Here is a 13,812-nt window from a genome sequence, read left to right on the forward strand (position 1 = left end):
CGAGTGGCTAACGCTGTCCAGAGCTCCCAGCGGTTCCGATAGCGACGCGCCGTCCCGCCCAGGTGGCCTCGCCGTCAACTCGCATTCAAACGGGCAGGTATCATTTTTGGGTTTTTTTTTCTTTTGCCGCGGCCCGCTGATTGAGCTGACTGATGTTTTCTGCTGCTAATGTGGCCAGATCTGCCTTGGCTCACGGCGCTCCTCGCATATAGGGGCTGAACGGTTACAAACAGCAGAGCCGGATGAAGTCACCGCTGGGGAGAACCAGCGGGGTTTTGGCAGCAGCGCAGCGGTTCGCTGCTCGGCCGCCGTGATAGCGCTGGGGATGAGTTTTGGACTCTGGTGAGCTCACGGTTCGGACGTTGGCAGCGTTGATGATGCAGCTGGGAGTGGGGAGCGCGCGAGATGTCCAGGCTCACTACTGCTGACAAGTTTAGGAAACTGCTTTTAACAAATGCGATGACAAGTTATTGCAAATATGATTTAAAAAGTTCTGACCTGTGTTTTTCGGCTTAAAAGTCAGAGATTGTGTCAAGATAAGAAACTTTATTCTACTGTTTAATATATAGTATAATAAATACATATTTACTATATTATACTATATTTCACTGAAATAGCAGGAACATCATTGGAAAATGCAACAAAACATGTAACACACACACACACACACACACACACACACACACACACACACACACACACACACACAAACTTATCTTTTTTAAAATATTTAGAAATTTTATTGCTTAATATGCTGTGAAATAAAATGTTTTAAAAACAAAGTTTTCTATATGTACTTTTTAAAAATCTTTAAAAATGCCACTTCCCCTTTTTTAAGCAAAATCAAAAAATGAAAAACATTCTGTAATTCTTTCCTTCCTTTTAACTTGAATTGACTTCAACACAAAATTTTGGGGAGGGGGGGTTTTCGAGATATTCTTTAATATTATTGCTATCATTATTATTTTTTTTTTTACCCGTTATTATATTTTTTTATACACTTATGCGTAGTGTATAAGAAAATATGACTACCGCAACGCTACTGTGGCCACTAACCTCTCGGAAAGGTATCATTGCCCTTAGTGACATCACAGAAGGCCGATTTACCGAGCGGCGTCTCTTTGACACAGACTTCCCTGAAAAGTGGAGCGGGCGAAAGAAGCAAGGGACGGACTTTTCTCATTTCTCAAGGCTTCGTCGACAGACAGAGATGCTGAACATTGTTAGTGAAAGTGAATTACGTGGAATATAGTAGTTCTCTACCTCCAACTCAAAACACACTGTTGTGCTTCTTTTGAGGCCTTTTATCATTTGTGGCCACTAAACTGACTTGACAAACACAAACCGCAGACATGGAGCTGAAGAGTTTGCGGAGTTTCTGCCTCCGGTGGATGAACACACACCATAAACACTCGGGCCGGCCAGTCCTGCCGCTGCTCCCCGAGGCCTGCTGCTTCGTAAATGGCAACATATTTACCGTGACACACGAGACGCCTTATGGGAAAAAAACAAACCGAGGTCCATCTCTGCATTAGAGAGCGGTCGGAACCGGAGGAAGCATCGGGTCAAAGGTCAAAGGATGGGGGGCAGCTGCCGTAGAGTGAAGGTCACCAGGTACAGATGTTCGATGTTACCGGGGGTCATGGCGATGCATTGTGGGTACACGGCAAAAAAGAAAAAAAAAACCCAGTCCGTCCATGTGCTTCCTGACCTTTGAACTTTGACCTCCTGCTAGGTTTTTTTTTTCCTGCCTTCTTCCTTTGTCATACAAGAAGCATCCATGTCCGATGGTGAAAGATGTGATCCCGGTGAAAGCAGGGGGCTTTTAGTGGAAATCTGCATTACACACATCTTAGAGGAGTCTGTTTCCTCAAGGCAAGGGTCTCACACACACACACACACACACACACACACACTCTCATGTCCACCGCCCCCCCCGCCCCCCTCTTCATTCGGCCTCATGCGCGCACAAACAGCTGCGTGCTGGGGACCGCAGATGCACACATGCAGTCAACCTGATCTTTACCTCCCTTTGTGTCCCGTGTCAGCGGGCACTCCAGGCCCCGCCCACACGATAGCGTCTTTCCCAGGACCCTCACTTCCTGCATTCACCCCGTTCCCATGACAACTAAGCTCCACATGGGTTGAGTCCCTCTTTCCCCCCCCTGCTATCAGCGACGCTCGACAGCGGTGGCGGGGAAAAAAAGAAAAAAAAAAAAAACTCTGCTTCTGAAGAGCAGCGACGAGCGGCGGCAGTAGAAGTGGCGGCGGCGGCGGCGGCTATCGCTGCTCCTCTGGCTCCCCTTCAAGCCTTTTTGGGTGTCACTGCTGTTTCCCCTCAACGTGGAGGACACACCTACTGTTCCAGGCTACACACACACACACACACACACACACACACACAGGCACATTTTCCCTCTTCTTCTTTTTTCTTTTTCTTTTTCTTTTTGAGAGCGCAGTCACACCCACGGTGCACAGCCAGATATGCTCTTTGACTGACAGCGAGACGGGCCTCCGCTCGGCGCACAGGAAATGTTCTTTGGTAAACTGATGAGGTGTGGAGGCAGCGGAGTGATACTCGGCAGCCCCGCCGCGCCGCGCCGCCAAAGTCATGTGCGTTCAAAGGCGGCGCCCCGCGCTCTATTTTTCTTGCTCTTTGGAGGGATTTTCGAGGCCCCTGCGCCGGCCATTTCCTCCCCGCCGCAGGAGCTCCTCCGCCAGGCTTCCATTTCATATCAGGCCCAGGCAGAAATGTGCTCGGGTGTGAACGCCGCAGCAGGGGGGTGGGGGGGGTCGCGTTTGTCACGTTGCGCAAGAGTTTCTCGTGTGCCTCGTGTTTTTTGACCCTGATGTGAGTTTTTGGGTTCATGTGTGTTTGTGTGTGTGTGTGTGTGTGTTTCTTTTTTTTTTGTCACGGCAGGAGAAGCCGTACAAGTGCAGCGAGTGCAACAAGGCCTTCAGCCAGAAGAGAGGCCTGGACGAGCACATGAGGACCCACACCGGAGAGAAGCCCTTCCAGTGTGATGTGAGTGATAGTGCGTGTGTGTGTGTGTGTGTGTGTGCGTGTGTGCGTGTGTGTGTGTGTGTTTGCGGTAGCAGGGCAGAGGCAGAAGGAAAGCATCTGCGGTCTGTCCTGTTTATAAAGAAAAAGTCCTGAGAAAGTCACACATTTATTTTTGGGACTCTAATTAAATTCTCATGAAGTTCAATGTGATGAGAGGAACTGGGTCGGTCGGGGGGGGGGGGGGGGGGGAGAAACAGGGGCCCCTGTTCAAACACGATTAGACGAACCAAACTCAGAACTTGATCTGTTCTCCAATAAAGTTTAACAACACGGACGCTGAGTCGTGTGACGCCACCGCGTGTGCCAGAACTTTAGCCCCGTGTTTAGCCCTCTGTTTACAGCCGTCAGCCAAAACTGACATTGGTTCGTTGGACCTTCCGCGTGTTCGCAAGCGAACGACAGCACGGTGGTCAACGGAGAGCGCAGCCAAAACCCGGCTGGGTGTTGCCCTGACACTTCAGTCTATCAGTGTTATCAGTTCCCTTTGTGACATCACTAAGGGATGATTACTGGAACACACTGGAACACAGCGAAATCGAGTTGAAGTGATGGGTGGGTGGGTGGGGGGGGGGTGTTGGCTCGTTCCTGTGGAGTTGACAGAATATAGACAGAGATCATAGTTGGAAAACATTATTAAGCCTCCAATGTTTAACTCGTCATTTGTTTTTCACTTCTGTGCACATCAGGAGGCAGTTTTTGAATGAGGCGGGGGTGGGGGGGTAGGAGCGGTGAGTCTCAGACTCTTATTTTTTCAACGGCTTAGTTTGGACAAGTCGGGATCCAAGTATCTTATTAAAAAAAGCCAAAACAAAACAAAACAAAACAGCCCCGACTCTGCGTCCAATCCGTCGCCCATCTGTGGATCCTCACATTTTCCCCTGAGATTTAACACCCTCATAAAAGCGCTGATCCCTCAGTTCTGAGTCTGTCGTTACTGCCCGACGACCACAGAGCCAGCGTCCTCATCAGCGCCAGTGGAGCATAAGCCAGAAAAAAAAAGTGTCCCGCAGCCACACGCAGCATTCCTCCGGACTCCCGGCCCAGCCGTTCTCATGTAAAGCACTCAGCGGCAAACTATCGGCAGATAATCGGAAGAGCATGTGGCTTTTATTTGGCCTCGGTGTCAGACGGCAACGTTTTCCAGACAAGCCGGAGGGGCCTCGCTTAAAAAGCAGCGTCTGTCATAACAGCATTAAAAAAATGTTGTCGAATCATCCGGTAACATCTGGGCTACACCAACCCCCCCCCCCTCCCCCATCCCCTCACCCCACCACACCCTCCTTCATCACCATTTGCACACTGAGATTCATCATGTTTGTCCCGAGACTGCATCAGACTCGCAGATCGTTTTCGAAGCCTCTTGGACGGCGCGGCCAGGATGTGATGGAATGTCAGTATGAAGAGCTCGGGTTGCATTAAAAAAAAAAAAAAACACACAACATAATAATAATAGCCTGTGTGATTATCAACACCGCGGAGCGAAACAATGGCTGGAAAAAGTGAGACAGCGTGACAGCAGCTTCCTCGGAATCTCGCTTTATTCATCTTCTTTCAAGACGGATGTACGCTTTTGTTTTCACCCTACGGATGTAAACTGTCTGTGGGATTTATTATGCATGTATACATATATATATATATATATATATTTTTTTTTTCCCCCTGCTCTGAGTTTATGTAGTTCAGCGCTCCGGCGTTCCTTGCCGATGAAGTGAGCAGAAACTGCACGCTGAGAATCTGGGAGCCGCGTGTCAAGCGGCGGCTGAACGCCAGCCAGTGGCGGATTACGCTGATTGATGGCGGGACGATGGAGTCATTTGTTCAGCGCGAAACGGCTCATTTATGATGGATGTTAAGTTGCGTGCATTCCCTCGGCCCACTGGAGGGGAAGGCGGGAAGGAAAAAAAAATAAAAGAGCAAAAAAAAAAAAAAAACATGGAAGGATTTTTTTTTTTTTTTTGGGGGGGGGGGATTCTGCCGTCGTCGTTTTGATTTACACGTCGTCCTCCGTCCTCCGTCCCACCCCGCCGGCTGTGGAGGTTTATGGACGAGAGCCGCAAAAATATGACCGACCGCACAACAGCGCGTTCACTTCTGCAACCCGGCCAAAACTCACTCCACCGCCGCTTTCTAGCCATAGAATGTGCTGTGTCGGAAAACAGGGAAAGTCCGTCGGTTGCTTCCAGTCTCCACTCGACCGCCTTGTGCAAAGATGTGGAAGCCTCCTGCTAAAGCGTCACTTTTAGCAAGAGGCTGCAAAAAGTGTTTTTTTTTTTTTAGGTAATTAGTGTATGTGACGCAAAAAAAGGCTGCAATTTCACATGCACGTGTGAAAAATTCTGCAAATGTGCCCATTTCTCACAAAGGGTGCCAAAAGGAAGCCTCTTAGGGTTTGGTGAACACACCCCCAGGCAGGTGTTGGCTCCGCCCTCCCAGACTGCCTTGTTTTTGTCCCTTTATAAACAAGAGGATGGTCCAACGAAGCCTTGTTTTTATCTGTAGGCTGTAAACACAGGGCTAATTGTAAACACAGGGCTAACTCTTTTGAGTTTTGGTGCAAAGTCAGCCAAGTGATTGACCTCCAGCAGGGTCTAGGATAGAAAAAAAAGAAAATAAATCACAGCGTGCGCTTCAATGTGAGATTGAACCTTCTTTTGCCCGCCAGGTGTGCGACCTGTCGTTCAGCCTGAAGAAGATGCTCAGCCGCCACAAGCTGACCCACAACCCCAACCGGCCCATGGCCGAGTGCCAGCTGTGCCACAAGAAGTTCACCAGGAACGACTACCTCAAAGTGCACATGGAGAACGTCCACGGCGAGACGGACAGCTAGAGGAGGCCAACCCAGGACAAGAGCCGGTCTCGTGCCTGCACACACACACACACACACACGCACACACAAGCACGCACACGCACACGCACACGCACACACGCTGCACACCGCAGAGATGGGACGATAGCAGGAATGTTTTTCTCGCCGGTTCGAACACATGGAATATGAGAAACACTGGGGCAGATTTTGTGGAAACTGACGCATGAGGCCAGTGTTTGTGAAATCTCACCCTGCGGTGTGTGAGTGTGTGTGAGTGTGTGTGAGATACTCAGCCTTAGTGACTAGAGCTGCAGTTCCAAAGCTGTGGGGTCGGATTTGGAGTTTGAATTTCCAAACACGTCATGTTTTCTCATCTCAAAAAAAAAAAAAGAAAGAAAGAAAAAAAACTAAAACAACAAAATGAATGTTGACTTGAAAAGAAGCTCCAGGACAAACTTTGGTTTGGGGGTGTGTTGTGAGTGTTTTTTTGTTGGATTTCTGATTTATGTGTAAAAGATCTTGACAACATGTAATGTGCATACATAAAAAACGCCCCTATTGAGGTAAAAATACCCAGAATTGTCGAATTTGCGGAAGCAGCAGAAGCAGCACCACCACTCACCATTATAAAATGTTAAAGTTGATATTTGCTTTCCAGTATTGCGATGTGTAGCTTAAAAAAGCTCCTGATGTCTGAAGAAACAAAATTCTGCACCTCACATCCACAACGAGCTGCATCCAAAAGTGCCGATTTTCCTTCCGCTGTCGCCACTTGCAACTGGACACTGAGTGTTTTTTGTAACCTCGCCCTCCTCCTCTACCGCCACGGCGGCGTTTACTGTCTGAGCTCCTCACTGGACTTCTGCGGCCAGTCGTCACGGGACTAAAAAAAGACACCTGTGACCTCCTGAGTGCAATTTCCGAAAGTTTCACCGGTGTCCAGAACTGACTCTGCTCTGCTCAGTGATTGCTTGGCTCGGAAAAAAAAAAAAAAAAAAAAAAAAAAGAGTTGAATAGAGTTCAATGGTTGAGAGATGTTGCTCCTATCGGTTGTTCCAGATGAAGTATTAAAACAGGATGTCGGATAAAGACGGAGAGCCCTGGAAAAAAAAAAAAAAAAAAAAATCAACCAGCGGCGAAATTTAAAACAGCTCACGATTTGAGCATAAAGGATTTTATTTACGCAAGTGTAAACATACATGCACCTTTTTCTGATCTGCCAGTCGTCTTTGTTCTCCCAGAGTTCTGGACGGCCTGAAGAACGCTGGCTGAGAACTCCAGGTTTTTTTTTTGTCTTTCTTTCTTTCTTGTTGTTGTTGTTGTTGCTGCGATAAAGCGCAGATAATTTGAAACAAACTTTAAAGAGAGTGAATGAAATATCTGCTTTTTGTTTAGCGTCGGCCTTTATACATTTGTTTTCTTTTTGACTCTTCAAAGTTTTTTTTGTTCTCCCGCTCCTTCTTTTTCCTGCTCTTTTGGCCTGTAAAAACCAGGTTTGTTGTATCAAGCTGTTGTAGTAAGTTAAAATAAATTAGTTCCACCCGTCCATCACTTTGTTGGGACTTAAATAGTTCCTGTTCCTCTTTGTCCCGCAAACTGTACTTTACAAAGTGCGCTGTGTCTCTTGTGTGTGTGTGTGTGTGTGTGTGTGTGTGTGTGTGTGTGTGTGTGTGTGTGTGTGTACTGACTTGCTGGAAGGAGTGGAGAGTGGATGAGAGTGTTTTCTCATGAATGTCTCGGGGTCATTGTGCTGTACAGTATGTTTACACTGTCCCTTATTAGTCGCTGCTCAATGCAGTCAGTCGTAATGAATCCACGTTATTTCCGCAGTCCTTTTCTTCTCTTCCCTCCATTCACTCTTTTCCTTTGACTGGTTTTCCCTGCCCCCCAAAAAAAACCCTTTCGGTCCGCGTCAGCCGACTGCGAATTGTCACTTGACAGCTTTTCTATTTCTTAAAGCGTGTGGAAACCTCGTCGTCGTCGGGCGAAACGTTCCATTTCCTCTGGCTGTTTCTAATTACGTGTTTGTGAACTGTTGACACTGGATTTGGGAAGCTGCGGGTGTGTGTTTTGTGGGGGCTGGGGGGTGGGAGGAGGGTGTATGCGGGTGCAAGGAAGCGCTTTGAGAGTTGATTAAAAGCGTCGGGTTCTCCTTGTTAATCTAACCTCCTATTCTTGGAGCGACAGCAGTGTCCCGGGAGTGAAGGCTAATTAAAGCCCTTTTTTCTGCAGTCGGCCACAGTCGCGACCCGGCCAATGTGTAAAGCCACACACTGAGGAAGCGCCTCTGATGGCTTTTCTCTTCTACAGATTGCGGCGGCGGCGGAGGCCCTTTTTCTCACGTCCCTCCCCTGTCAAGGCGCTCGCCGCTATCTCCTGGGGGGGGGGGGGGGGGGGGGGGGGGGGTTGAGCTCTGTGGGAATCTGATGAGCGGTAAAGCAGAGAGCCGTGTGGCAGAGTCGCTCTGTGGAGTTCATAAAAACCGACCTGCTGCTGCTGCTGCTGCTGCTGCCGCTGCTCCGGCTCCGGCTCAATAAATCTTCTGGCGTGTGGTTTCGGCTGCCTGCAAATGCAGAACTGTTACAGTGTTTCTTCGCGTCTTCCAGTTTCGCGCTGTTTGCTTAGCAATTTGCTAATCACCGGGGTCCGTGTTAGCACGAGGGGCCTGCAGCTGGCCGGTGTATGGTCTCAACACCACGTTTTAATCATCTCTCGGTATTAAGTGTGTTTTCTCTGGGCCTGGCCTCAGTCCTGAACCTAAAGGTTTGATATAAAAAACGGTCAAAGATCTCAACTGCCTTGATTTGTTTGGATTGTAGATGATGGGATGCAAAACAGGCTGTTTCATTATGCAATTACAGTAATAACGTGACTTGTTGCTTTTGATCCTACTACACCTTCTCTCCTCTCCCCTACCCTGCGCATGAACTGCAGGAGTTTTTTACGGTGTAATTTATGATCAATTTATGATCATTACAATGTTTGGCTCGATGAACTGCAAAGATTTTGACTGTTTGAGGTGCAAACGTGGGCGACATGCCATCCCTTTCCAAACTCTCAGATTAAAATTATAATAAGAGGTTTAGTCCTTGGCTCGGGCCTGATTCCATTTCTCATTTTCCCACCGACCCTGACATGGAGCCAAAGATGGTGCACAAGGAGTCGTGGTTGAACCCCTTCAGGACAGGTTCCATCAAAACAGCTTTACGCTTTTGCAGAAAGCTCGGAAAATCTTTGTTTCAAGGTCCGTTAAACCCTGAAACAACACCCGACCACCAGACTGCAAAGAATTTGGAGACACCCTACAACTAAATGTGAATGCACAAAACAGAAGAAGCACAAAGTGGTTTGGGAACGAAATAAAACAGGATTGAGCTTTGATCTCGGGTCCTGGACTCGTCTTCAAAGTCTGGGTCCAGTCTTGTCCTCTATGATGGTCATAGTCATGACTCGCCCTTGGCTTTCAGTGGCTTGGCTTCCTGCAGGAAATCCTCTGGGACCCCCATCGCCATGTCCCAGCCCTCAACTCCAGTAGGAGAGAGAGGCCGAGCGTCCCGAACCTGCTTTTCCCCTCTGGTGCTCGGTTCCACTATGCGGCCGTGCAGGGCGTGGCCCGAGCCGTCCCAGAGTACCGCACCGTCCGCTCAGCTCGTGCTGCCCTCCGGCCCGCTGGTTAGCGGTCAACGGGACCTCAGTCTGCAACTGACGCACTGTCGGGTTCAATGGCATTTACTCTGCATCTTGTAAACAGCGGTGGCGGTAGTGCGAGGGATTTCCACCGGGGTATTATCGTCCCTGCTGAACCAGGGTGACGGGTCAGGCTGGATGTGGAGATATATCCTCGCTCTTGATTAGCACCCTGTCCCGTGTAACGACGTGTCTGTCACCATCCACGCCTCTGGCTTTTTCCATTTTTGGCTCATCCCAACCCCGTGATTTTCTCGTGGGACTTTCCCGGTGACCCTCTGCTCCTGTCCTCCTGCTCCCGTAAAGGTTTATTATTTTTTTTTTCCCCCCTCTCGCGCGTGCATCGCCGCCCGCATCTGTCTCTCCCCTTCCTGCCTGGGTGTATCGCGCCAAAGGCTCCCCTCGTCAATGTGTTTCTAATTACATGTTTTTACTGGAAGCCCTGGTTTCCTGTGTTGCCTCCCTGTTTGAGAGTGCGGGCCAGACCGGGCCCCGACCAGCGTCCGCAGAGCCCAAAACCCCAGTACCCCGCCCACCTCACAGGATTGTCATTAACACGCTGACTTGGGTTTTTACGGCATACCGCCGTCACGTTAGGAATGACGCCGACACGCTTGCCTTGACCCGTGTGTTTGGCCGCCGTCGTCGGGGCAACGGCCCGTCCTCCCCGGCCGACTCCTGCCCTGACCGGAGACTAACGAGGAATGTGTGTGCCCGGCAAAGAGTGCCATGTGGAGGAATTTTAATAGGAGTGGCCAGGGCGTGTTTGGGTACTCCGGGTCATTCTTTCAGCCGTGATGGATGGTCCCTTAAAGCCGCATTTCCAAGGAAACCGACTTGGGTACTCTGGTAGCTAAAAAAAGCCTCAACAAGGAGAACCGGCACAGGGTCAATCGCTTGACACAAGGCCCATCGGGCTCGGGTTGACAAACCCCTTTGTCAGAAGGAAACGCACAAAGACACACACAAATACTCCAAATACTCAAAGACACACACACACACACACTCAAGTCTAAACAGTTTTGCCTTCCTTGGCTGATTTTACAAGATGGTTCAAATTTTATTCCCCCGACTGCAGGCAGGGGAGCAGGTAGGCACCCATTTGTTAGGAGGAAATTGGACAAATTGCCCAGCAGCCAACAGGCACATTAGGCCGCGGTCATTTGCGGTGTAAGTTGTAAGATTTACATCAAAGCTTTTCAATGTCAGGTGTGTCTAAAATGTTTTGCAGAGGTTTCCTCTGTAGCATATCATGCTAACTATGACGGTGCATTGTTTGTCAGTTTGGTTTGTTGTCTTTGCTCCTAAAATCGGTCTAAATAACAAAATGAAACAAGTCTCATCAAACAAATACATTTTAAGTGGCCACATAAGTATGTCCATCCATCCGTCTTCAATACCAATACCTGCTCCTTCCTGAGGTCAGAGTCACGGGATTCTGCTGGAGCCTATCCCAGTTGTCGTAGGGCGAAGGCAGCGGTGCACCCTGGACAAGTCGCCAGTTCATCGTAGGGCCCCACATGAATATGTGGTTTTTATTTATGTTTATTATACATAGCATGAAGTAGATCTCATCATATCATCTCAACTTTCTTTCAATCCAGCAGCAGACAGAGCGTTGACTGTTGCCCTGTTAGCACCCGTCAAACTCTGCTTGACCTAAACAGGTTGGACTTCTTCTGATAAATTGCACAGAAACATGGCTTCATATTGAAAAATGTTGCCAGATGTACAGCCACATCTACTCATTAAATTCAAAAATGAGCGTTGCAAGGTTTTCAACGTCTTGTTTTATTTCTCTTACTGTCAAACTGAGGAGAAAAATGAAAGAAAAAAAAAAATCACATTACTGCTTCGAATAACTCATAGTAGTGCCTCAGAAATTCTTCCATGACAGTTCGTCCTTTCACGTCCTACTTTACTTCCCACACGGAGAGACTTTCTAAGATGTATACTTAAAGGGGAGCCGCGTGCCCCGCTTGTTTATATTTAAACTGCCTGCAGGAAATGGAACCACATTTGAAGCGGCCGAGTACAATGGTGCCTCAGACAAAGACCCGTGAGACAGATGAGAAGCCGACGGTGTCACGGGGGGGTGGGGGTGGGGGGTTCCAAAAAAAAAGAAGAAGCCAGGAAACGTTCCAGAAGAAAAATGGAAGATTGTTCCTCTCGTTCCCGCTGTCGTGCTTCTTTTCTTGTGGGAGGTTAAAAGCCTGTGAGAATGACTCAGCCTGCGCTATATATAGCTGGTGATTCCTTGGAAAAACAACAAGGTTTTCCTAACTGGGAGGAAATGCAGGATGGAGGCCCAGTCAGATGTAGAGATTGACGGGGAAGCGAGTCGAGGTCAGAGCGCCCAGGTCGGCCCATCTTTGCCTCTTCGTCGCCCTGTCGCCCTCAATCTGCGACATCTCCTTTTTTTTTAAAGCAACACCGACTGGTTTTTCTACCACGAAGTGACATTTTCAAATGATTTTTTGATGAATTTACTTGCACTGATTTCACCTGGTTACCTCTACACAGGGATTCATAAGAACTCCGTGGTTGCTTGGCCGGCACTTTCTAGCTGGAAATCATGCTTGTTCTGACTTAATAGGAACCTGTTCCACCCTCAGCTCTGGCCAGTCGGGGACATAGTGACAGCAGCAGGAGGCCTTTCCCCCTGTTGCAAGTCAGTAAATGGTGGAAAATGATTTTTTTGATATGTAATTTTCGGCGAGAAGTGTTGCTCAGTATTGCTTTAATTGTTTTTATGACCCCTGCAGTTTGTCCCCCAACCAGTCAAATGTGTAAATGCAACCCAGTCCGTGATCATTCCAGAGATTATCTCAACGTGGTTCTGCTTCCACTGCGGCCTCATCATCCTGCTTCTTGTCCTTCTTCTTCTTCTTCTTCTCCTTCTTCTTCTTCCCCTGCAGCCAGCCAGCAGCTGGGTGATTCATTGTGAGGTGATTAGCGACGACAGACGGGACTCAAATGGCCGAGCCGAGACACTTTTGCAAACGTGATGATAGAAACCCCCTAATTCCCCTCTTTCTGTTTCTCTTTGGTCTTTCTGCTCATCCTTCTCGTCTCTCGCCGCTGTTATTGTGTCGGCAGCGTCTATCAGCACCTGCATGATTGTTAAAAATGTTTTTCTTTTGGTTCAGGGCTCGACACAAATGACGCAAAACTGCTGCTGCCGGGGTTGAGGATTTAAAGTTAATGACTGCAAGCGCTCTAGGGCACACACACACACACACACACACACACACACGGATGGACGGTGGAATGAAATGAAATGATTAAACTCGGCCTGCAAACCGTCTCGATGTGAACCATCTGTGGAGGAGACGAGAACAACGTTCAGCCCGTCTCCATTTATCAAACATTTCAATACATGCAAAACATCTTAATCGATGCGTCCGTGAAACAGCGTAAAGCAATCTCATCCCCAGTCGCTTTGGCTGCACTTGCGTTTTAGAATTTTCTGGTCTTTTCTTCTTCTTCTGTTTGAAACGGAGCTGTATGTGAGTTTGGAGAAAGCAGATACTGCCGAGGGTCTGTTTCCTGTCAGCAGAGCAACGTCGAGATACACACCTTTCATGTTCCCGTTGATTTCGCGCTACCGCAAACGCACCGCACATACACACAGGGACACGCACATGTACACTGTGCATATGATGCACGGAGAGGGGTAGAGAGAGAGAGGTAGAGAGAGAGAGAGAGAGAGAGAGAGGAGGGCCCCATGGTGTTTGCGGCCCCTCGTGAGAAGTGCGAGGTGGGAGCGGCTCTCTGTGAATTAGCCTCGCTCAACCTTTTAACCCGGACCACACACGCGCACACAGCGCAGACACACACATGCACGTACGTGCACCGAATAACAACCGGGAGGGGGGTGGGGGGTGAGGTTGGGGGTGGGAGGCCGACGGGAGCGGCGGAGCGGCCAGCTGCTCCGGCCAAAACACATCCATCTCCGACAGGAAGTTATTGCTCAAACAGACGTAATGAATCTGTTGTTCTTGTCTTTGTTGACGATGACCGTATCTGTCTCCCCGCTCACACACACACACACACACACACACACAGCCCACACAGTGTACACACTCACGGGCAAACAAGCTCCCTTGTTTGCATGTTTGGTTTCTTCTTCACACACAGAAAAGGAGACGAGTTGAAAGTCGGTCCCCTCGGTGCCTGAGAGGCCCGATCGCTCCCACACACACACACACACACACGCGCACACACGAACACACACATAGCATAGACACACAGA

The 13,812-nt window shown here is 48.8% G+C and overlaps 1 protein-coding gene across 1 annotated transcript in view; it reads left to right on the forward strand.

Annotated features, from left to right (window-relative positions):
* Positions 1 to 7,416, forward strand: part of prdm5 (PR domain containing 5) — a 35,348-nt gene extending 27,932 nt beyond the window's left edge. The window contains exons 15-16 of the mRNA XM_076045529.1: positions 2,921 to 3,025; positions 5,727 to 7,416. Of these exons, the coding sequence (XP_075901644.1) occupies positions 2,921 to 3,025; positions 5,727 to 5,891 (270 nt within the window). The 3' untranslated portion in view covers positions 5,892 to 7,416. The remainder of the gene's footprint in view (positions 1 to 2,920; positions 3,026 to 5,726) is intronic.
* Positions 7,417 to 13,812: the final 6,396 nt, after the last annotated feature.

This window comes from Nelusetta ayraudi, unplaced genomic scaffold (assembly GCF_046127955.1).
Source record: "Nelusetta ayraudi isolate G7.1 ecotype Tasmania unplaced genomic scaffold, CSIRO-AGI_Nayr_v1 ptg000084l, whole genome shotgun sequence".
NCBI classification, from domain to species: Eukaryota; Metazoa; Chordata; class Actinopteri; order Tetraodontiformes; family Monacanthidae; genus Nelusetta; species Nelusetta ayraudi.